General features: G+C 52.6%; 1 protein-coding gene and 1 pseudogene across 2 annotated transcripts in view; both read left to right on the plus strand.

The window, feature by feature from the left end:
• LOC307055636 (centrosomal protein of 78 kDa-like) overlaps nt 1-24,594 on the plus strand; it is a 359,743-nt pseudogene that overhangs the window by 308,525 nt on the left and 26,624 nt on the right. The gene's annotated exons all lie outside the window — the stretch shown is intronic.
• LOC307056525 (BCL-6 corepressor-like) lies at nt 147-23,775 on the plus strand. Its single transcript, XM_079709341.1, is given in 21 exon segments — nt 147-274; nt 1,596-1,674; nt 2,626-2,679; nt 2,681-4,709; nt 4,712-4,818; nt 4,822-4,939; nt 4,942-5,456; nt 6,104-6,157; nt 6,629-6,815; nt 12,193-12,438; nt 12,768-12,845; nt 12,848-13,160; nt 13,622-13,683; nt 13,686-13,781; nt 13,784-13,876; nt 14,104-14,354; nt 19,245-19,411; nt 20,562-20,707; nt 21,143-21,220; nt 21,379-21,535; nt 22,964-23,775. Coding segments are annotated over 21 exon segments (5,172 nt in total). The 5' UTR covers nt 147-185; the 3' UTR covers nt 23,217-23,775.

Here is a 24,594-nt window from a genome sequence, read left to right on the forward strand (position 1 = left end):
TTGCTCCTGGCCATCTGTAGAACGTGGAGCAGGGTCTGCCTTCCCAAGTGCATTCTGTATGAAGTGCCTAGAAGGAGGGTTTCTCTTGTTCCCTCTTTGGCTCCTTTTTTATTCAACCTCCTGGGCTTCTTTTTGTTTTAAACAGACTAGACGCTTGAAGAAAAGCTGCCATCCAAGAAGACGACATGCTTTCAGCACCACCCCCCCTGTATGGGAACGTTCACAGCTGGATGAACAGCGAGAGGGTCCGCATGTGTGGGATCAGCGACGACAGGTAAATGCGCGTGTCCGGCTGAGGCCTGGGGAGAGCGTGGGTCCTTCCCCAGGGCTCCTGAGCAGAGCCTCCCCCTTCATGTCCTCACAGCCGGAGTGGGCCCTAAGGGGGTAGGGGGGAGATCTCCTGCCTAGCTGGTGGCCCTTGATTTACAGTTTTAACAGGCAACCTGGCTCAGCGAAGCATTGCCGCCCTTTAAGATGTTAGCCCCTAAAACGGCCTTTCAGTACACTCTCGTCCTTAATTTATTATTTCATATTTACGAAGGAGAATTAATCCCAGTCTATATGCTGCTTTAACTCTAAATGTCAGGAGTGTGGGCCCAGGTGGATCGGCCTTCGATGTGCTTTTAAAACAAATAGTTTGCTCAGTAATAAATGGGACGATAGCCACCCTTCACACCATTGAAGCCCAGGGTTTCTCTGCGTCCTCCGCCACCTGTTAAGCGAGGCCACTGGCTCCTGGTTTCAGTCACCCGGCAGCTCTGTTATGCTTCCTCATCAGTAATTTTGGAGTGCGGGGTAGAGGCAGCTAAGCAGTAGATAATTGAAGCTGCTCTTCCGGGTAATGATGAAACTTCTCTCTGCCGCTTGTCAGTGATTTTATCCTGGGGATTTGGAAGTTGGCACCAAGCACTTTCATTATCGATGCTCTCTGATAACAAGTTCCAGGGGCAGCCGCAAGCAGCCTGGCACAGATGTGCGGCATCCCCTGGAGCAGCTGACATTTGTACGATATTAGTGTGTTATCCCCCATCATTTTGATAGAGGCAGTCAAATATGGCTTCATTATCACCATGGAAACCAGTTTCATAGGACATGGTACCTAACTTTGTTTGGGGAAAAGTTTTGAAAGACTGTCCTCACAGGTAACACAGAAGTGATTGATGTAGCCAGCTCGCAGACTCCAGCCTTGAGGTCCCCACTTTGGCTTTGGACATTGTATTACTTCATTCCTGTCCTCAGGTAGAGCTTATAAGGGTCTGCTAGGACAGCAGAGCCCGGACTGTCCTGCCCGGCCTCTCTGGAGAAAAAATTGTGAGGGTGACGTGGTTGTGCAGAATTTCTGCCTTACCCACCTCGAGGACGTAGCATCTGTGATTTCACATCCCTGTTGCCCTGCCTTTCCTTTGTTTTTCCCAGTCCCGTTGAATCACCATTCGGGGACAACTTTCAATATGGGCCATTGGGGAGGATTTTTTTTTTTTTTAAGGGCAGTTGGAAAAACGGAGTTATTAGAAACTGGTCTATTCTGGGGCAATCTATGAAAGATGGATTAAGTGAGGAATGCTTTCATGAAGTTGGTGTGTCCTTCTAAATAGGAAAATTCCTGTAAACGAAGGTGACACTTCAAAGGCCAGACTGGAACTAAGGGAAGAAAATCCCTTGAATCACAACGTGGTAAGAGATGAATGGCTTCTGTTGATGTGCTGAGTATCAGTGATCTGTAATCAATCGTGCATTCATTTGCATACCATTAAAGGGCCTTTTGGGGGCGGGGCGGGGTGTTTCAGGGCAGGGCTGAGTAGAAAGCCTAGGCCGCAGGAGGAAGCCTCACCCAATTTCTTCCTGGCTCGCTTTCTTGGCTGTGCTCGCCATTTACGTCCTCGTCCCCTGGTGACTGGTGGGATACGTGCCGCCTTTTCTTCGATAAGCTACGTGCCACATCAGTGCTCCCAGCTGGATAAATGTGTAGCCTCCAAGTAGACCCTTAGGGTTTACCTTCCCAGTAAAATATGAAACAGAGCTGTCTTCAGATACCAGGGAGAGGAAGTCAAAAGACACAACTGCAGTTTGACCCGTGGCCTCTGTATTGATTTAGAAATGAGACGGCTCAAGTCCTTCATTCCTTGCTGTCCCCTGAAGATTGGTTTTTGTTATGTTAAAGAACGCCTCCCCGCTCCAGCTCCATCCGGGAAAAACGCAGTGCACATCGCCCCGCCCCAACCTGACTGGGGCCTGGGGAGGGTGAGTCCGAGTTCTGTACCCCACGAGGGTGATTCTGAGAGCAGTGGAGTTGGTATCACCTCAGTTGCAGCAAAGAATTTTTGCTGAGAAGGTGGATCTTCCAGAGTTAATAGATGACTGAATTAATGCAGGGGCCTCAAGTCTAAAGGGACCAACGTTTTCCGTGCTTTGAGGATACTAGTTGGACAAAGGTGAGGCGGCAGGCAGAGGAGGGTTCTGGATAAGCGGGGAGGGGGCCAAAGACCTTGTGAATCCTTTATTTTTTAACCGTTTCGGCTCAGATGTTGAGGCTGATGTCCTATTGAGCTAGTCGGCGGTTTCTCTTTGGGATGGGCTGCTTTGAAGGCATGTCCTCGGTAATACCCATATTCTTCTTCTGCGAAGGTGGACGCGACCACGGCCCATCGGATCGATGGCCTGGCAGCGCTGAGCCTGGACCGCACGCACCGGTCTGATCCGGGAAGGGCTGCGTGTCCCCGGAAACATCGTCTATTCTCGCTCATGTGGACTGGGCTCAGAGAAAGGGCGGGAGGCTGCCACAACCATAGGTGGTCTGGGGTTTTCTTCCAAAAGAAACCCAGAGATGCAGTTCAAACCGAATACACCCGAGACGGTGGAGGCCTCCGCTGTCTCCGGAAAACCCCCAAATGGCTTCAGTGCTATATACAAAACGCCACCCGGAATACAAAAAAGTGCTGTCCCCACGGCAGAAACACTGGGCTTGGACAGACCTGCCAGCGACAAACAGAGCCCGCTCAACATCAATGGTGCTAGTTACCTGCGGCTGCCCTGGGTCAATCCCTACATGGAGGGGGCCACGCCAGCCATCTACCCTTTCGTCGACTCGCCAAAGAAGTATTCCCTGAACACGTACAAGGCCTTGCTACCTCAGCAGTCCTACGGCGTGGCCCAGCCGCTGTATTCTCCGGTCTGTACCAATGGGGAGCGATTTCTCTACCTGCCGCCACCTCACCACATCAGTCCCCACATCCCATCATCCCTGGCCTCGCCCATGAGACTCTCGACGCCTTCGGCCTCACCAGCCATCCCGCCTCTGGTCCACTGCGCAGACAAAAGCCTGCCCTGGAAGATGGGCGTCCGTCCTGGGAACCCGGTCGATTCCCGCTCGTATCCCCACATCCAGAGCAGTAAGCAGCCTAGGGTGCCCTCGGCCAAGGCGGTCACCAGCGGCCTGCCGGGGGACACGGCTCTCCTGTTGCCCGCCTCGCCTCGGCCTTCACCCCGCGTCCACCTGCCCTCCCAGCCCGCTGCGGACACCTACTCCGAGTTCCATAAGCACTGTGCCAGGATCTCCACCTCACCCTCGGTCACCCTGTCGAAGCCATACATGACGGTCAGCAGCGAGTTCCCCGTGGCCAGGCTCTGCAGCAGCAAGTATCCAAAGGCTCCCGAAGGAGCCGAAAGCACCCAGCCAGCTCCCAGGCACACCCGGAAAACAGCAGGTGAAGACAGAAAAGATGGCAGCTCACCTCCTCTCTTGGAGAAGCAGACGGTTACCAAAGACGTCACCGATAAGCCACTAGACTTGTCCTCTAAAGTGGTGGATGTAGATGCTTCCAAAGCTGACCACATGAAAAAGATGGCTCCCACCGTCCTGGTTCACAGCAGAGCTGGAAGCGGCCTAGTGCTCTCCGGAAGTGAGATTCTGAAAGAAACTCTATCTCCTCCAGGAAATGGCTGTGCTCTCTATAGATCTGAGATCATTAGCACGGCTCCCTCGTCCTGGGTGGTGCCCGGGCCAAGTCCTAACAAAGAGAACAATGGCAAAGGCCTGCCGCTGAAAAACAAGGCCTTGGACTGGGCCATCCCGCAGCAGCGCAGTTCTTCGCGTCCCCGCATGGGTGCCGCCGACGCTGTGGTCACTAAGGTTTCGGGGTCGGTGTCGAGCGCCGGCCGCCCAGCCTCTGCGTCGCCGGCCCCAAATGCCACCGCCGAGGGCAGCAAGACCAGCAGGAGCTCCGTGGATACCACGCCATCCGTCATCCAGCACGTGGGCCAGCCCCCGACCACACCTGCCAAGCACAGCGGCGGCACCGGCAGCAAGGGCGCCAAAGCCAGCAACCCAGAGCCGAGCTTCAAAGCGAATGAGAATGGCCTCCCGCCGAGCTCAGTATTTCTCTCACCAAACGAGGCGTTCAGGTCCCCACCAATCCCCTACCCCAGGAGTTACCAGCCTTACCCAGCACCCGAGGGCATTGCCATAAGTCCCCTTTCCTTACACGGCAAAGGCCCTGTCTACCGTCACCCGGTGTTGTTGGCCAATGGCAGTCTCTTTCCTGGGCACCTCGCCCCAAAGCCGGGACTGCCCTACGGGCTACCCACGGGCAGGCCGGAGTTTGTGACCTACCAGGACGCGTTGGGGTTGGGCATGGTGCATCCCATGTTGATACCTCACACGCCCATCGAGATCACTAAAGAGGAGAAACCGGAGAGGAGGTACCGGTCCCACGAGAGGATCCAAGCCTCCGGAACCGGTTTTCTGAGATGCTGGAAGCCGGCAGCACCAAGTTACATCCAGAAGTCCCTGCGGACAAGAACCTAAAGCCCAGCCCCAGCTGAAATCAAAGGAAGACCGTCGTCAAGAGTGACAAGCTTGTCTATGTAGACCTCCTCCGGGAAGAGCCAGATGCGAAAACCGACGCTAACGTGTCCAAACCCGGCTTCACAGCTGAGAGTGTCAGCAGAGTGCCGAGCCCACCAAGCCCCCGCCTGACCCGGCTCTACAGCCACACCGGAATTTCATTGCCCTGAGAGAAGAGTTGGGGCGCATCAGTGACTTCCACGAAGCCTATACTTTCAAACAGGCTCCGGGCCAGCCAGTCTCCGGCTTAAGCAAGGAGAATGTTCCAGCGGTAACCAACAAGGAGAACCTGGCGACGCCGGTCTCGACTCCATTCCTGGAGCCGACCCTGGGGAGCGACGGCTCTGCGGTCGCTTTCGGGAAAACCCAAGAGGATCCCAAACCATTTTGCGTGGGCAGTGCCCCACCGAGTGTGGACGTCACCCCCACCTACACCAAAGACGGAGCTGACGAGGCAGGATCAACCGATGGCAAAGTTCTGAACCCGAAGCCATCTAAGCTGGCAAAGAGAATCGCAAACTCCGCTGGTTACGTGGGTGACCGGTTCAAGTGTGTCGCTACCGGACTGTACGCAGACTCCAGTCAGCTCGGCCGGGAGCAGCGGGCATTGCAGGTGAGCGCCCCCCACCCGAATTTCAGGAGCCTGACCAGTTGTCAGGTTTTTTTAATGTGTGAAGAGGAGGGGGCCGGGGGTATGATAGGGCAGGATGCCGGGCTGATTTGGTTAATGAAGCTTAGGATAATTTAAATGTTTGAAATGTGTCCAGTAAGGGGACGTAAGTGGATACTTGAAGTTATTCTGTAGATTTTAAGCGAACTCCACTCGAATGCTGATAACGGAAGTTTTAATTATTGCGAAGGATGTCTAAAAGACTGCATGACATTTACCTATCAATCGCTTTGATTTCTCTGCCGTTACTGTACGTTAAAAATATACCTAAAAGCGCTGCTTAGAATGCCTTACGTGATACTTGGTGGAGGTGTGTAGCGGCCGCCTGTCTGTGAGATTCGTGCAATTTTTTTTTCCACCAAACAAACAAAAAAAACAAAGCAAACCTTGCTTAAAGGGATAGAGTATGTATTTAACTTGCTAGTGAATGATAGATGTTGTATAGGAATTTCCTTAAGATATTTTACTTTTAATTAGAAGACAAATAAAGCCAAATTGTTTTGCAATGTTAAGAAAAAAATTGGTTTATGCATATAAAAATGGATGAAGTTATCTAAATGATGCATTGAGTGCCCATTTTAATTACATAGATGGAAGGATTACAAGAGGACAGTATTTTATGTCTACCCGCTACTTACTGTGAGGTCAGTTGTTCAAATTTTTATTACTAGAATCTTCCATAAACCTTTTGAGTTAAATTTCATTTCCAAATATACAAAGGGAAGTTTGTGGGCCATGGTCGTCTTTATTCATTGTGCATTTGTTTTCTTTTCTGTTGTGTTTTTGTTTTGCTTTCTTTGCGTTGTGTTTTTGTTTTGTTTTATTTACCTTCGAAAGAGAATGTCTGTCTCTATGCCACGGTGTATGTATGGCTATACATACACACCACATATATCTCTACATACATATGGCTTTACGAAGAAAGAGTGTGTGACTAGTTACACATAGACACTCTTACATTTTTATCGTTCAATTTTAAAATATCTCAGTTGTATCATAAATTGTGGTTGGTTTTGGGCAAACTTTTCTTTGAAGATACTTTCCTTTAAGGTAAGGGCAGTGAAATAGCTTTGGTGGTAAGGTGTGTCTTTTTTCCATCTCTGTTCTCTTTCTAGAGTGCAGTGATGCGCTTCTCAGAGGTGGAGATGAAAGAGCGAGAAGGTGGCCACCCCACGACCAAAGACTCCGAGGTGCGCAAATTCAGCCCCGCTGACTGGGAAAGGCTGAAAGGAAGTCAGGACAAAAAGCCAAAGTCGGTCGCCCCGGAGGAGGCCATTGCCGACCAGAACGACAGTGAGACATGTAAGTGAACCCAGGCGGCTCGCGTGTGGTACCACGTCGGTGGGAACGGGGCGGTTCCGCTCCCAGTGCCGAGGGAGGTGAGAGGAAACAGTACGCTTCCGACGGCCCAGCGTCTGGGTGCTGGCTGTTCGGAGAACGGGCTGCTCTGGCCATCCTTCCCAGCTGTGGATTGCAAGGCTGGTTGTCCTTTTGAGCGTTGCGGCTTCCAGGAGTGAAGCACCTATGAAATGTTGTTTCCTGGCACGCATCTCCTTTTTCCGGAGAAATGCTAGTCCTGTAGTTAGTAATAGTCTGATACAGTAGAGCAGAGGAATGGCAGTGCAAGACCTCCAGCGTAGCAGGTATGTGTTCTGTTTTGTAGCAGGTACGGATACGGGTTTTTGGTAGCAGTGGAATGACACTTGCAGCCAGAGCCAGACCCTCCAGAGTGACAGTCTCCTGTGGGAGGGAGTGGAGAGTACTCGGATTCTCCCTCCAAAGGCAGAGGTTTCGTTAAAATGAGATGAGGGCTGATGAAGGCACCAGAGAGATGAGCATAATTATTTTCTGTGGCAGGCTTGTTTGCAGTCATTAGGAGTTGACAGCACGCTCCAAGGGCGTGGGATAAACGAGGGCGTTCTTCCTACCAGACGGGGTGTATTATGTTTTGGAGGCCAAATTGGAGAGAAAGCTAGTGTTTGCCTCGAGTCACACTCTGCGGTCCCATCAGCTTCTCCCCCACTGGGGTTGACTTCGGGCTTTGCCCTCGAGACTTCCTGGGCTAATGAGATGTGTTGGCAGCAAGTGGAGGTCTTTCTCCCTCTTTCTTCAGTGTGCGTGCTTGTGGCCTGCAGCCTGCTCCGGACCCCAGAAACCTCACCGGTGATGGTGAGTGAGGGCACCTAGGTGAACGTCGAGGACAGGGTGGGCGTGAAATCCTCCTGAGACGGGACAGTCGGGGGTGGTGGGCACGTTTGGGAGGCCCAGGCCCTTGGACCCAGTTGTAGGGTCGGCGTTCGCCCGCACGCTTAGGTCGTGGGTGCCTGATGCAGTTCGGGAAAATTGTGGTCAGCAACAGCGTGTGCATCTCTCTGCTGCTTGGAGCACTGCCCTCCCCCAGCTCATCTTTGGGGTCAGACAAAGGCCTGTGGCCAGGGTTCTGGGTAAGCCACACCGGGACCGGTTTGTCCTACGTGGCTCCCGTAGAAGGGGATTTCTGGGGCTAGTCAGTGGCGGCCTTACCCGAGGGATGGGGCTCTTGATGTGCCTGGAGTAGACGATTCCGAGCTCCTCCCCCTCGGGATTGGAGTGAAAAACGGAGGGTCCAGGCCACCCTGGAGTGAAGCAGCAAGAAGGCCTCCCTCCTTGCCTGTGCTCACAGCGGACACGCAGCCCTTACCCTCCTGAGTGGCCTCATAACTCAGCTCCTGGGGAAGTTTCTCAGAGAGATGTGATGAAAGTGGGCAAGGCCAAGTTCACGGGGCTGCACTTTTCTGAGGAGGGGATCTGCCTGTTGTGGGTGGACGGTGAGGGAGGCTGGAGGAAGGGAGCGGGCAGTTAACCGGCCTCGAGTCTTCTCGCCCTTTTCTCCAGCAACGTGGCCAAACCCAGGGTGGCCGCTGCCCTTCACGTCTCAGTGGCCTCACCCGCCCTTCTTCCCAGAGACGTTTGTGTGCGTCCTTCCCAGTCTTTCCTGCTGAGCGTGGAGACGAGAACTCGGTGTGGCTGATGGGGAGCAGGGCCTGAGCCCCAGATGATTCCGAAAGCCCCCTCCCCCCACCGCCTGCCTCCCATCTCAGACCGACCGACGGGTCTCTTCCTGGAGCACCCGGGACATGGCCCAGTGAGCCATGAATCGCCACCATGGGAGGGCAGGAGAAGGGTTGGGGAAGTTGAGGGGCTCCGTTTGAAAGGTTGGGGCAATGGAGGTGGGTTCCCCATCCACCCTCTGTCTTGTAGAGACGTGGGGTTTGCAAATAGCTGGTCAGGAAAGGTGACCTGAAGGGGCCACTGTTCTTACTGCGGCCTCCACATCCAAGGCACAACAGGTGTTCATTCCATTCAGCTGGATATGAATGGGCCTTCTTGTTCTTGGGCCATGATGTCTTGAGCTGATATGGGCTCAGGTCCTTCTCATGGGTGTCGGTGTGGCCGAGAGCCGAGCTGTGAGCACATGGGAGCTGGGGCGGGGATTTGGGGCGGGCAGGGGTCACAGAGAGGGTCCAGGACGCCTTCAAGATGCCTTCCCCCTTCTGAGGCAGCCCCTACCCATGGAGGGACCAGGAGATTCCAAGGTGGTGGGTGCTGTTTGCGTGGCCCTGGTTGTCCTGGTGCGGGTGCATCTTGTTGCTAGGGGCTTGTTTAAAAAAAGGAATTAACTTGAAAACACAGTGGCCGAGATACTCATTTATTCTTTATGATCACATGGGTGGCTGAGTGAAATTTTTATTTTGGAAGTTGACCAAATGAGTTTGGAGGTTCCTCAGACTTGGAAGTTCATCACTAGGAACCCTCAGTGGCATTTGAAGATGGGGTGGGGCAAGGAGGCATTGGTCCCTTCCTTCTCAAACTTGGAGTAACCATCTCCCTTGCCAACCACTTGGCTGGGACAGGCCTAGGACTTGCTCAGTGGCAGTGCCTGGCCAGGAGCTGGAGGAAGCCTCAGTCGAGGGGCTTCATGAAACTTCTTTGCTCAGGGAACTTCTCTTCCAGCTGAGCACCTGCACGTTTGTAAACTACTTTGGAACAGAGATCCCCTGCACTCCTTGTGTAGCGGGTGTAACTTTTAACAAGGTTAGCCCTGACTGGAGGTGCTATAGTTAAGCTACAGAGAAGGGGATTTTAATCCTGGGGAGCCTTCCAGCAACTCAGAACCCTCTCACCTTCTTTAGGCCTCACTGGGCATGGCTCAACAGTGGTGAGGGTGCTTTGCTGCCACAGTGACTTGTAAATGTTGCTGTGGTGATGCTTCTGTGAGGTGATGCTATGGTACAACCATAATGAATTTGGGATATAGGTGCTGTGAGTCATAGGACCATGCTGCAGGGACCACGTTCACATCTTGCTTAGACTGAGTGACCAAGGGCACATGGCTTCCCACTTTTAGAAGGGCCAAAGTAGCAATGATGGCAAAGCCTGATGGTTAGGATCCCCGTGTATCTATTTATCTCCCCATCTCTTCTGCCCTCAAGGGTAATCCTCCTGTGGGTCGTGGTTAGAACAGTCTTTGAGAAGCTCCAAGTGACACGGAGCCTCTACCCCATAGCTGGTGGCCATGGGCATCTTGGGCAGTCGGGGTGGGTGTCCTTCAGGGTTATTACTGGCCTGGGTAAGGTCACACTAGCGTAAGGTCTTGGGGGCCCTTAGCTGAGGGGAATTGAGATCTTTGCCCTAAAAGGCTCCGGGGTTGGGAGAAGGGTGGATGGACCTAGTTTGGAAAAAGAAACTTTCAAATTGGACATGGGGGTTCTTAAGGTAGCCCTTCCATTCCTCCATGGATCCCCTCCCACGGAGCTTTTAGGGAAGGCTGATTGGACCAGAGAAGTCCAATGGTGTAACCAGCAGGGCTCACCTCTTAAAATTTCCTACATTTCAGGCCTGAGATTCAGGCTGGTCTGAAAGTCTTGGCATCTTTTGGTTAAAGGGATTTTTCCAGCCTTTCTCTGTGCTGAGCCCGGCCCGTGATTATGAAGCCCACCCTGGAGGGAGGCTAGCAGTAACATTCCCACTTTACAAGTGAAGGGGGCCGAATTGTAAAGCGGCGCCATTCCTGCCCGAGTGTTTAAGAGGGTCACAGAGCAGCCAGAGTGAGAGTTGCAGCACGCCGTCTTCACCGGGCCTGTGGTAGCCTGGGCTGCATCACCTGTAAGCACAGGCCAGGAGTTTGGGGTTTCTCCTGCTGCCATGGCAGGAGACCCTCGCGGTTGGGGTGATTCCACCATTCCGGCAAGAGTAGATGGGGACCTGTCCCAGCTTGGGATACCCTTGGAGAAAAGCTAAGTGTGTTCCACCATTGAGAACACAGGTCAGGCTAGCCCAGGCCAGGGTGAGGTTCATCCCCACAACTGGCTGCCATTAAATGCTGGGAATGCCCCCAAGAGAGGCTGATCAGGGGACCAGCCGGCTGGGCAGAAGCGGGAGTGATACTTGAAGTGGTCTAGGGAGAGGAGGAGGAATGCGAGCAGCTTGTGAGGGGTGTGTCCATGATTTCATCTAGAAAAACGGGCTGTGGGAGCTTAGCTCAGGTGTTAACGAAATACCAAACTCATACACCCACCCCCACCCCCGGCCGGTGATGGACACAGGGTCATCTTCGGGGAACTCTTTAACAGCACAGTGATCATTATGGAATTATTTGTGTGTTAGAAAGAATGTGACTAGCAAAGCAGTTGAACTGTTTCTTTGGCTAGAGCAAAAGTGAGGAGTGATGTTAGGCTGGGGTGATTGGAGGAAAAGCCCCAAGTGGATGCTAGATTGAGCAGAGGGGGCAGGAGAGACACAGGCGGAGCTGGGGTGTGAGCAGTTCAGCCCTGCCCGCCGCCCCCCCACCCCACCCCAATGAAGGGGGTTGGAGTCTTGTCTTTGAAATGTCCTTAGATGCTTGTTGCCTGGGAAGGAAGGCGTGGAGACGTGCCAGGTGGGTGACTGGTGTCACTGAGGGCCCTCTTCCTAGACAGGAAATAGGAGCAGCCTCTCGATGGCAGTGAAATGCTTTTCCCCCCACGGGTGTGGAAAGAGGACAGACAGACTTGTAGCAATCTGGTTGAGTTCTTTGAAATTGCCCTTGACCCTTGTGTGTGCACCAGGAAGCCTTTCCTTTCCCTTTGCCAGGCTCCTCTTGCCTTGGTCTCCCCAGCTTCCCAGCCTCCCACCATTCTTTCCCTACCCTTGTTCTTCACCCTCGCCCCTGCTGACCCAAGTGAACATTGGTGCCATGTCTGTGTAGATGGCAGTTGGGGGCTATTTGGTCTCTTGATGACATCAGCCTTTTTTGTTGACTAGCAGCTGTTTCCATAGTCATTTGTAGCTCTGCCCTGATTGGTTGGATCTTACTGTGAGGTCACTCACCCCCCCTTTAAAAGTAAGCCACCTTGGAGAGTTAAGCAGTTAGGCAGTTATCTCACATGCCTGTAGAGGGATGGTGTAGATGCCTCACCTTGACCCTTGAAGGATGGATTGTGAGTGGGCTACACGCCTCATCTTCTGCTTTCTTTGCTGGTTGTGTTCAGCTGTCCTTCCTTTGGGACGTCTTTCTGAGGGTTTTGTGCTTCCAGCGTGTGAGGCCCCTGGTCCCCAAAGGGGGGTGGTCTGTTGGTAGCAGATTGCCTTGGGCATGGGGGTCCTGCCTGCTCCTGGTGACCTTTGTTCCCTCCTTTCCGGGTTGTCTCCCCTCCCCTAGGGGAGTGCTATGATGGAAGCAAACCTGACCCCTTCGAAGCCCCAGAAGACAGTGATCTTCCTGAGGACATGGACACGGAGCCCCCCAGAGAGTCTCCCGCCGACCAGGCGGCCCCGGACGCGTCACGCAGCCCCACCCTCCGGCTGAACAGAAAGCGCAAGGTGTCTGGCGATAGGAACCACACTGAGACCACTGTGCTCCCGGAGGACTCTCTGCTGAAAGCCAAGCGGAGACGAGTCTCCAAAGGTGAGCTCGGTTTCGCTTCGGGACCGCAGGGTACCCTACGGAAGTCCTGGAGCGGAGCAGTGGAAAGTTCCAGTCCCACCCTGGAGCCCTGGGGGGAGCCACTCACACCTCCCCACCCCCCACCCCCCACCCCCGCAAAGCCAGGTGCCGGGGCTGGAGCCCAAAGGTGGCCAAAGGCAAATAGGCCCCCTCCTGAGACTTGGTGACAAGTTCCAGCCAACACAGTGACCACACCCCTCCCCTCCCCCACCCCTGTTAGTGATGTGTAAGACAGTTCGTTCCCCGCCCCGGGGGGCTTCTTCATTAATTTGTAGTTATTTCTCCATTAGCTGACTGGCCTGAGAGGGAAATGACAAACAGTTCCTCTAACCGCTTAGAAGAGCCACATTATAGTGAGCTGACCAACCTGAGGTGTGCATTGAATTAACAGGGCTCCATCCCAGAAAGCAGCGCCGCTTGCTGCACCTTAGAGAACGGCGGGAGCAGCAGGTGTCGGCAGCAGAGAGCAAACCTGGCCGGCAGGGCAGGAAGGAAGTGACCCAGGCGGTTCAGCGTGCGGTCACCCCCCAGGGCAATAGCATCTCCGAAGAGAAACCTGGCAGGAAAAGGGCAGAGGCCAAAAGCAACAGCAGCTGGTTGGAGGAGTCCCTTAAATGCAGTGACAATGAACAAGGTACGCACGGGGCGGGGGGCGCTCCTGGAGGGTGGATCACCCGCCCTCTGTGGGAAACGGCCCTGGAGGGGACCTGAGCGCCATCCAAGTTGACAAGAGTAGTGTGTGGCGAGCGGGGAGTTTTCTTCATGAGGTCCTTTCAGCCTGCACACTTCCTTATGGAATGGACAATGAGGCGGGAGCTCGACTTCCTGGGCTGCTCCTCATCACCCAGCCCGCGGCTGGGCAGGAAGGGAAGTCTTGGGTGACCCCGGGCGCTTGTCAGTGCCCTCATTCCAGCCTCACGCTGTCCCCAGTCGCCCTGTCCCGAGCACCCAGGCCCCCCACGGGTGGGGACGGGAGCGCACGAAGGGCTGGCTTCTGCCCTGTCTTGCGGCCCTCTGAAGCGACTTGCCATTTGGCGTTTCGTGGGTTAGCCTATTTGCCGGTTGATGTGGGATAATTAAAATATTAGTGCTTTGAAAACATAATTGGTATATCTTTAAAAACTGAAGCTGCTCCAACGATCAGTGCTAACAATGGGCTTTTCTTTCCTCACCGGCTACAACTGTGTAACGCCCGCTTCTTCTCCCCCTGACAGATGTGCTGTGCATGGACGAAGAAATGGATCGGCAGCCTTCGCCCCTGCCGCAGAAATACACCGACAACAGCGAGAAACCATCCAGGAAGGACCGTGCAAAACCAAGCATTTGATCCCTCAGGAGCCCAGGCGGGGCTTGCCGCTGCCAGGGGACTCCTACGTGGACAATGCGGATGGCAAGGTACGTCTTGCCCCTGGCTCTCCCCCGCCCCCCGGGCCTGTGCAGGCACATGCCGCCTGCCTACTTCTCTGCTTCTGGGGACAAAGCTTTCCTTTTCCTGAACCCCTCCCCCGAAAACGTCACTGCCCCTTCCTAGGGGACCTGTCTCCTGGGTGGTGGTGAAGTTTCCAGCTAGTAAAAATGCAACCCCTTCCTCGCGCCCCCCCTCCCTCAGACAGAGAGGAGGAAAAGTGCTTTCCTCCACTCAGGAGCGGCCTGAGCCCAGTTCCGACTATGATCTTTCGCCGGCCAAGCAGGACCAGAAGCCCTTGGACCGTTTGAAGCAATTGTTACCATCTTCCCAGGCCTCGCAGCGGACATGCTCAAGCTCCCCTCCAGAGACCACCCAGTCCCGCCCGATGCCAGCGGAAGCGCGGAGACTTATTGTCAATAAGAACGCGGGCGAGACCCTCCTACAGCAGGCCTCCCGGCTTGGCTACGAGGTGAGCATCCTTGTGGGTGCCCCGGATCAGGATCCGCAGGCTGCTGCTCCTTGGGTGGGGGACACACTGGCTGGGGATGGGGTTGGGTCTCAGAGCCCAGCCCCCTCCACGTGGCGGGCTGGGCTGGGTGTTCCAGCAGGGTGTTTGCGTTGGCCCCGCTCACACTGCGGGCTCTTTGGTGGCTTGTTCAGTCGTGGTGTGAAAACAAAGGCAGGCCTCTCTGATGTTCCGTTCCCGTTCAGGCAGGTAGGCTGCTTCGGCCAGTCCGGCTCACTTATCTCTGATATAAAATCTGACCTTACCCAGGGCTTGGCGACCAGGGGAATTTTAATGAGCCCTTTTGGATTCTGACTAGCAAGAAGGAGAGTAGTTATTAGCTCTACTAACTTGTGCTGTTTGGGGCAGAGTGATGCCCCTGTGGGGTAGCGGGTGGGAAGTGTCTGTGCAGAGTAGGGGTGGGAGTGGGGCAGACCTGAGCAGTCTCTTTCTGAGAGGGCACGGGAGCCGAGGGCTGATGGGCGGGGAGCAGGGGTTGAGCCTTGCCCAAAACTCCCTGTCCACACTGCTGTATCCCAAGCCAGCACGGCTGATGACAGTGATAGCCTCTATTGCTAGAGCAACATAGAAAGATAGCTGATGTCTGCCTAAGCCCGTGTGATCTGTGGTAACTCCTTTCACCCTTTTAACATCTTCACTTGGGAGTAACGAGTACTAGCCCACTCTCGGATGAGGAAACTGAGCCTCAGAGGAGTTAGCTGATACCTGTACAGGTAGCGATCCAGCAGTGCTCCACAGCCCACCACGCTCCTCAGCAAGACTGGCTCACACTGGAATTGCCCTTTTTACAGTTCAAAACCTCTGTGAGACAGATGACTCTCCATGCCCTGTGCAGTTCCCCCACCATACTTGTCAGTAGCAATTGTGATGTAATAGCCCACAGGGCAAAGGCATTTTTCTGTGCTGGCATCAGCCCTCTGGGAGTTGAATGGTGACAGTAAAACGCGGTGCAGCAGGCTGAGCGTGGAGGTGTGGCTGAGCACTGGGGTGGCAGGACCCAGGCTGGCCCGGAGCCCTGGCGCCCACACCCTCAGCCAGCTCTGTGCCCCTGTCCCCCGTCTCCTGTCGTGTCCCCCCACCCCGGTCCATAGTGCCGTGAGCCCTTGGAAGTGTGCCTGCCTTGGCCCTAAGGCATGACTGTGGGTGGGAAGTTGGAAGCACTAGGGCTATGCTTAGTTTGGGGGTGTTTTGTTGTTGTTGTTGTGGGTTGAATGTGCTGTTGTTTATATCTACACGTCTCTTGGAGACCTCTCCATTAGCTAGAGAGCACTTTCTGGGAGTTAGCGCAGTTACTTGCAGGTGAAGTCCAAGGAGCACCCAGTTGGTTTCCCAAGAGCTGAGAGCGGGCGCCTAGGAGGACAGAGCAGATGTTGCACATAGTGTTGAGCTAGACCCCCCGTGGTTGAGAAGATAGTCTCCTTGCTTCCAGCAAACGCTGGAGGTGGGGGGGAGACCCCTAACCCCAACTTTTGGGTTAGGGTTGAGAAAGTAGACTCCCGCTTCCAGCAAATGCTGGAGATGGGGGGACGGGGAGCTGCTGCACCCGCCGTGGAGGGCGGGGCTCCGAGCCCCACCTGTGAACTTGGCATCATTTCCAGCAGCCTCCCTTTGGGACCAGAGACGTCAAAAGACCCTCGTTGGTCCTCTAAGACAGTTTCCATTTTGGTTTGGTGGCTCTGAGGCCTGGACCAAGGGGCACTTGATCCATACTTTTTTAGGCTACCTGGCCTTTGATTGCACAGGAAGCCTTGGGAATGTTTACGGTGGGATTTGTTTTTTTCTTCAAATGTAAATTTCAATATGTAGATTCCACAGATCACCAGTGTTGATGCTGAACATTGTGACAAGTAGATGAACGCTTTCAACTTTGAATCCAACTTTCTGGGATTTCTCTGGGCAGAATTTTAAATGTTGGGATGATGGCCCAGTTGGGAGATGTGGCAGCTTAAACCTTTTAAAATTGAAGGACAGTTTGCTTAACCAGATAAGGGTGTGGTTTGGGAGGGTTTTCCTGAAGTTTTGTCTTCAGCATTCTTGGTTATTTTCTTCTGCTTAGCCAAAGATACCATGTGCAGTATAAAGGCTGTCTGAGCTTTATGTCATGATAATCTGGTTCTGGAAGTTTAGAAACACACTCTGGCTTCAGATCCGCGTTAAATAGATCACTTGCGTGGTCAAAGACCTCAAACCTTTCCCTCCTGGGAAAAAGGCTTCTATTTCTTAGGCTAAAACGCCAGTGTGCAACCACATGCTTGTGCCTTTAGCGGTGATGGTTAAATTTTCTATGAATTGAATAAGTCATGTTTTTTAAAAAGTTAATGAGGCATTTAATTAACTAACAACGGCGGGCTTATGGCTTTTATGGTTACATTTTGCGGGTAATGGCATTCGGCTTATAGCTGCTGAACAGAGAGCTGTCCGACAAAAGCAGTTTGACTTTGCTCGGGAATGGCTGGGCTGCCCTTCAGACACTCCCGTTTATTTCTAGCGGAGAAAAGAAACCAAGGAATGTGTTGCGTCGACAGACTCGCCCCGCCTCTTCACCTTTCAGTTAGAGAAAGTGTTGGTGGCGATGGTTGCCATCCATTTAGAGGCCTTCACCCTCCTAGCTAGGAGAGTGTAGTTAGCCCACTTGACCCCCAACAGAGAAGGCCTGTGGGATGCTCGTCACAGCTGGATTGCATCCCTCTAACTGGGGCCCTCTTGGGCCTTTTGAATCTTCCCAGCTGACCAGGTACCAAAGACCTGAGTTATAGGTCTAGTACTTCATGTAAATTGAACTTGGGGTTTAATATCTCTGGGCCTCAGTTTGCAAGTGTTGAATGAGGATAGTACTGCCTTCCTTTCCTGCTATCTCCTGGGTTCCTATGGGTGACAGAAGACGTCCTCATCTGGGGAAATGAGAAGCACTGTGTAAATAGTGGGATCAACGTGGTTGAGTTAGGACAGCCTGTGGCAAAAAGTCTGACCTGGCCATGGGGCTACTGCTGCCTTTGCTGCCATCTTCCAGGAGAAGAGAGTTGACTTACCCATCAGCTTGGACGGCCTTTCATTTCTAGGTACCCTTGAATCTGCCCTAGTAGTGATGAAGGTTTCCAGGTGAAGGCCATGATTGTCACAGCAAATAAACCCTGGGTTGAGTAAATTGATGTGTGCACAGCAGTTGGTGGCGTTCAGACCTGATCCCAGAGCCACGTGACAGGGCCTCTCCCTGGCTGGGGCACACAACTCATTAGCTTGCAGCCGTCCACTCAAGTCTGGCTAGTGAGGGCCTGCTAAAAGAGCAGCAGCTTCATGCGGTATCCTGGATACCAGGGCTCGGGGCAGGTGGCCTGGGAGCCCAGAGGATTGTGGGCTTTCTGGCAGGTTGGGATGTAAACGGAGAAACGCATTCGTGGGTGTGCCTTTTCTCTTCCTCCTCTTGTTTTGGAAGGGAGCTGCTGCAGTGACCTGAAGTAACAGGGCACCGATGGCCAGGTTTACCAGCATGCCCCATTGGGTTCACGTGGTAAGCAAATGGAACATTCTAGTTCGCTCCCAAGTGAGTGGTCATCTTTGATTGGCGTGTCCTCCAAAGGGCATAAAAGGTTTTACAGAACCCATCTCGCACTTATGGGCGGCTAGAATGACCCCCGTTTTAGGTTTAACAGATGAGTTACCTGAGAGATGTCACAAGGAGGCCTGTTCTGACCCCATCCCATCCCCCCTTACCCTGCAGACCATGTTTTAGGCCACATGCACGTTCTGCCTACTCCCAGCTCTCAGAACCTGACGGCTCTCTGCTGGGCACGACTTACCCAGTATAAACAGTATAACGTGTTTTCTGGTGGCAAATGCTTTCGATGTGTCTGAAAACTTTCTTAAGGTAATAAAACATTGAATAAATTCCTGCTCTGCTTACTGAGAGTGGTTCATATTAATATTTTAACAAGCCAAAGAAATAAGGTTAATAACAGTGACTCTAATGCACAGTGTTGACACAGAACATCTCCGGGGGCGGGGGTGAACGTTTTATTTGATTCTTGAAATGTGGAGGTTGCAGCCTGTGGTGTATCAGGTTCCTGTCATTAACTTGGGGCAGAATCAGTCTAAAATTTTCATATTTACTCGAGAGGGTGGAGTGAGGCAAAATAGAGGGTGGGGTTATTGGAGGCATTTTGTGTCATTCCTCGAGGATGGAGGGAGAGAGCTTCTCTTTAACTCCACTTAACGTACAGACAAGAGCATCTGAGGCCCAGGGTCTGATTTGGGGTCTTAACAAGGGGTGCGAGGATGTAGCTGACCTGGGTGTCCCTGCTTCTCTAAGCTGGGGAATGTTCTCTGGCTGATTTAAGCTCTCTTTAAGTGTTGGTCATCCATACTTTTATCTAAACTTGTGTTATCGTCCACTGCCACTGACTCAACAGACCCATCAAGTGAGAATGGTCTGTGCTTGGCAATGTGTCATCTAAGATGTTAGCAGCCGTGACACCTCTGTACTGGTCATGTCGGCCCCTGGGCTGAGGGCTTTCATCGCTATCCGAATCGCTATCCGAATGCGTCCTCTCAGCAGCCCTGTGGAAGCTTGGAGAAGTTCAAGGGTAACTTGCCCATGGCCAGGCCACTGGTGCAGCAGAGCCTTAGACAACACTGTCTGCATCTCCAAGCCCTTCTCACGCACTCTCGCCCCCCACCAGGATGCCTGCCGCCTGCCCGCGCCATGGTGGGCTTTTGGCCCCAAGGATGTATGCCTTTGAAAGTGGGCACCGCCAAGCTATGGGGAGGTCACGCTTACAAGGTTCACTGTATGGTGTCTGATGGTATCTCCTCTCCTCTCCTCTCCTCTCCCCATAGGAAGTGGTCTTGTACTGCCTGGAGAACAAGATTTGTGATGTGAACCACCGCGACAACGCGGGTTACTGTGCCCTGCACGAGGCTTGTGCAAGAGGTCGGCTCAACATCGTACGACACCTCCTTGAATATGGCGCCAATGTCAACTGCAGTGCCCAGGATGGAACCGGGTCAGTGGCGGTCTTGCTCTTGGCCTGGCCCTGCTGGGGCATAGGCAGTGGTTCTCAGGGTGTGTGGGGAACCCCAGAAGGAAAGATGGAGAGTGAGTGCCTTGTAAGCACACTGATGGCGGAGTCCTCTAGAATGGAATCGGACAGATCTTTCTGGCAAATTTACATAGAACTTTAAAACTCTGTGACGCTCTTATGGACAGAAGTCCCTGAAAATGTTGAGCCTGCATGCATAATCAGGGGTGTTCTCTTTTAAGACCCTGGACTCTTCACCAGCGTCTGTTGAATCTCAATCTTGAACATATATGTGAGTTGAAAGTTGCAGGAGTACAGACAGGTCCAGTGGCAACTGGCTTGATAGGACCTGCCGTGTCCACCCACATCCCCGGGCCTGGCCCCCACTCTGTCCTTGACCTCGGTTTATTGGCCAGAGGCCCAGGTCTGAGTCAGCCCAAGCATCTTCCCGGTTGTACCTGGGATGCCACCACGAGGCAGGGCACTGGGGCTTTCCTGACAGTCATAAAATTAGCAAAACCGTAAGGTATTTGGTGGTTCATGGTTTCCAAATAGCATCCTTTCTGGATGGGACTGCGGACAGTGTTCCTGACCCCAGCGGACACGGGCAGGAGGACTCTGTATCCTCCTGAGAACTCGCCCTGCCTGTCGACTGCTTCTGGGCGAGAGGGTTGATCACGCATCTCCAAGTTGGTTTCAGGAGAGGTTCCGCTTTGCCCCTAGTTTCTTTTACAAACTGCACTTTTTGGGTTTTGTTTGTAATGGTGTAACAATGGCTTGTCGTATCTGCTTCCGTGGTGCTGGGGTTCTTCCCCCCACCCCGCCGTACGCTACCTTCTTACAGTCTGTCACTATTTAAGTTCATTGGAAACGTTTTCATCGTGGCCTGAGTTCCTCCTTGGGCCATGCATTAAGAGAGATGTGCATTGAAGAATTAGGCCTGAGATGGTCCCTTCACCTGTCCCGTAAAGGGTTATGTGTTGAAATAACAGAGTAATTTGTCGCAGCGACCGTACACTCACCTCCTCGGTGAAATAGCGCGCCTCTGAGGCTTGGCCGCACACGCTCGATTTTGCCCCGTGTCCTTAGAAGCAAGCGTCGCGTGCACGGGTGTAATCCCCCGCACCTCTCCTAGGCCTCTCCACGATGCTGTCAAGAATGATCATCTCGAAATTGTCCGCTTGCTCCTCTCCTACGGTGCTGATCCTACCCTGGCTACATACTCAGGTAGAACCATCAAGAAAGTGAACCACAGCGAACTTCTGGAGAAGTTCTTAACAGGTACGGCAGAGGTCAAGACACGGTCTTGTTCAAGCATCTAGACGGTGACTTCACAGCCTTTCACCTGGGTTCCCCCTACCCCCACCCCCCGTTTACTCTAAGTGACCCTTTACTGGGAAAAGCAGCCCAACGTTAGTCTGTCAAAGAAGAGATCCATACTTTGAGTTTTGCGAGGTGGAGGGCTGGAAAACTCTTAGCTAGCCAGGCCAGCTTTTGTTCGGAAGGCTGGGGCGGTGAGGCGGGCAGTCCCTCAGGAAGGCGGGTGGACGCGTGGGGAGGTTTCAGTCAGATACCTGGAGGCGTGTGCAGTGGGACTTGTCAGGAGGTGACACCAGCCCCAGCGTGAGATGTTCCCGAACTCCAGCAGCATTTGCCTCTTACCAGCAGGCGTTATCTTGTTTCTCTCTCTCTCTCTCTCTCCCCCTCTCTCTCCAGACTGTTTAAATAACCTGCAGGCTCCTGACGATGGTAGTCCCGGTTGCTCTTCGGAGTTCTCTGGCAGCTGTGTGTGTGGTGAGCAGCCTTGTTCGTTTCAGTTGGGCTTGTGGGGGTGGGGGTGGTGCTGTGAGCAGGGCTTGCTTGGGAAAGAATTTTTCCAGGGTCCTTTTTGGCGAACAGCTGGAATCTTGCTCCAGCTTGCTGACCTCTCTCTTGTTTGCCCCCCCGTTTAGAACCAGATGATGAAAGTGGTTACGATGTTTTAGCAAATCCCCCAGGACCGGAGGACCAGGATGGCAGCAACGAGGCCTATGGTGACCTATTGGAATCTGAATTTTCCGAAGACCCCCTTTTGCCGTGTTATAACGTCCAGGTGTCCGTCGCTCAGGGGTGAGCGTGGCCAGCGTGTGGTCGAGAGCCAGCCCAGCTGCTCTGTGGGGTGGCAGGAGTTAGAAATCCCCTTCAGCAGATGAGGGTGGATGGGTTGGGGGGTGAGTGAATTCCTCACCAAGTGTCCACCGACCTCACATAATGCAGTGGAACTTTTCCAGAAAAGTTTGGGGGGTGGGAGGGCTCCCCAGCCAACTGCCCTCATTGGAACACACCCCTAGAGCCCAAAGGACACGGGAGTCAGCGACTGCAATTGCACAGTTTCAGTCACTAAACTCTTGGGGAAGGGATCCTCCCCAAATGGCTACCATAGGGGCCTTCCAAGGCGCGTGAGGTCCACGGGACGATACTGATGTGTACCCTCTTCTCGTATAAGATTAGAGAAAGCCGTATGTGGCACCTGGCATCTTATGTGTCTTCAGATTTGCTTAGATCGAGTCTTGTCCCCACGGTCGGGCCACTGTGCCCCATGACCAACCCTTCGGAGTGAACACATCAGGAGAGCTTGCTCTGCTGTGTGTTGACCCCGGTGCTTAAGGAGTAGCATCCTCCTTGGACTCTGAGGCTGGGAACGTGTCTGCCTTTGTGGTGACATTGTATTCGGGATAGAGATCATAAAGCGTGGCAGGGTATCAGGAAGGATTGTACCACCTCCCTTCTCGAAAAAGCCTCACTCCCGGCAGCATTGAGGGGCGGGTTGGAGGTGTGGGAAAGGAAAGGAAAGCCAGGTGACCTCGAGTGTTTCTCATGCTCTCTCCGTGAGGGCCGGAGGAGAGGAGAGGTCAAAGAGGTGTTTGCCATCTCCCTTGGGTTGGCATACAGACTGGTTTTCCCCAGTGACTAGAACGGGGTGCACTTACTTGGAGAGGGGTGACCTGAGTTGTGACCAGAGCCAAGGCAGCACTGGGGTGGCCTGCAACGAGGCTCGTTCAGGGGCGCTGCTCCTGCTTTTGTCTAAGTTGGCTGATCCGCCCTAGGTGGTCTCTTAACACATGCACATGAGTCCAGAGTTCCCCCGCTAGAAGTAGATCTTCCGGGCTTCCCTGGTGGCACAGTGGTTAAGGATCCGCCTGCCAGTTCAGGGGACACAGGTTCGAGCCCTGGTCCGGGAAGATCCCACATGCCACGGAGCAACTAAGCCCGTGCGCCACAGCTACTGAGCCTGCGCTCTAGAGCCCGCGAGCCACAACTAGAGAAAGCCTGTGCGCCGCAACAGGCCCAGCACAGCCGAAAATAAATAAATAAATAAAATTAAAAAAAAAAAAAAAGAAGAAGTAGATCTTCTAAGGACAGTGAGAAGTGGGGTGGGGGTGGGGTAATCAAAGTGGAAGTAGCAGGCCCTTTCACCGCCAGGAGACGGATAGTTCATAGTTGGGAGCGCCTCTAATTTTGCCGGAAACTCAAACCACTGTCCTTTCTCTGGTGTAGGCCTCGTAACTGGCTGTTGCTCTCAGACCTGCTCAAGAAACTGCAAATGTCCTCCTGCATATTCCGCTGCAATTTCCCAAATGTGGAAATTGTCACCATCGCGGAGGCCGAGTTCTGCCGGCAAGTGTCAGCAAGTCTCTTATTCTCTTGCCCCAAAGACCTGGAGTCCTGTAATCCAGAAAATAAGGAGCTCTTAGATCTGGTGGAGTTCACGAACGAGCTTCAGACTCTGCTGGGCTCATCCGTGGAGTGAATCCTCCCCAGAGACCTGGACTCAGACGACGACTGGTGAGCTCGCTGGGGCCCGCCGTGTACAGTGTGTCATGGTGTTAATCCTTGTGCATATGTGTCATAATACGACTATTTCTGTAAAGAAAGGACACTATGAGACACGACTCCAGTCGGAAGGACTTCAAAACAGGTTTTTTTCTTTTTAAAATTTTAAGTCAGTTTTTATGAAGTTGTTAATAAAGTTTCTTTACTTTTCAATGTACACATGCTTTGGAATATGTTTGTTTTTACTCGGAACAATTGTTTCTTTTCTTTTTTAAGGAGAAAAAAAAAAGGCAAAGGAGCGCCACACTTTGACTTAATTTCATACAAAGCTCCGACGACAGAGGCCATAACTGTTGAGAGTTGCTTTTGGGGCAAATTAAACCAGTAAAATTTTAAACTCTTCCTCCATATTAAAGGGATTGAATAAATTGGCCACTTTGGTGCACCTGTGTCCTGCGAATTGTCCAGTTGGAGATGGAGGTTTAGAAAGTGAGTTTCAGTCTTGTTTAAGTCTCTTCCCATCAGACTGGTCTCGTGATTTCCTACACACCATGTTACTTCCTGTCTACCTTTCCTTGGTGGTGTTCATGCCTGGATTGTCTCCTGTACCTGCTCAAACCTTGGTCCATTCTCATTTGTACCATGGAAGTTTGTCATGCTGGATACTGTCAGAACTAATTTTACTTAAGTTTGCGTTAAGGTGCAAAGCACACGTTTTGTATATTTTCTGTTTTTTGTGTTTGTCTATATTTTATGGTTTCGCTTCAAGAAATATTATGCGACGGGAAATAGCAAGATGTAAAGAGCAAAAAAGTCATCATTCTCTTTAAATTGTTAGAGCATCTATCTGCAATCATAATTATGATGCACTGTGGTGTGTTAAAATAGTAAATACATGTAACGTCCCGTAGGAGCAGCAAACTCAGTGGTGTTGGTGAGGGTGTGTCATGGAAGTAATCACAAAGCAGGTGACTGTTGGTTGGGGTCCTGAAACATTAGTGTGCCTTCCCTGTGTCCAGTAGTGGTCTGGAGGGGTCAGGAAGCCTGCCTTTCAATCTGAGGGAACAGAGGGTTTGAGGTCCTCTCTCTTCTATTGCTCTAGTACACTGCATAGCAGCAGTATACTGTGTTTATAGTTGACGTTTACATCGCTGATTGATCATTAAGATTGGGATGTATCTTTGGAAATGAAAATAGGAAGAATCGTATGCTTTTTCTTTTTTTTCTTTTTTTTCCTATATCTGAAAAGGTATGTAGTACTTTGCTGAGTGGTTGGGAATAGAGTTTGCAGTATTCAGTGTATTCAGTTTTAGTATCTAAATAGAATTAAACTGTTGCTGTAAACTGGAATAGCA

The sequence above is a fragment of the Hyperoodon ampullatus genome, assembly GCF_949752795.1.
Source record: "Hyperoodon ampullatus genome assembly, chromosome: 7".
Classification (NCBI taxonomy): domain Eukaryota; kingdom Metazoa; phylum Chordata; class Mammalia; order Artiodactyla; family Ziphiidae; genus Hyperoodon; species Hyperoodon ampullatus.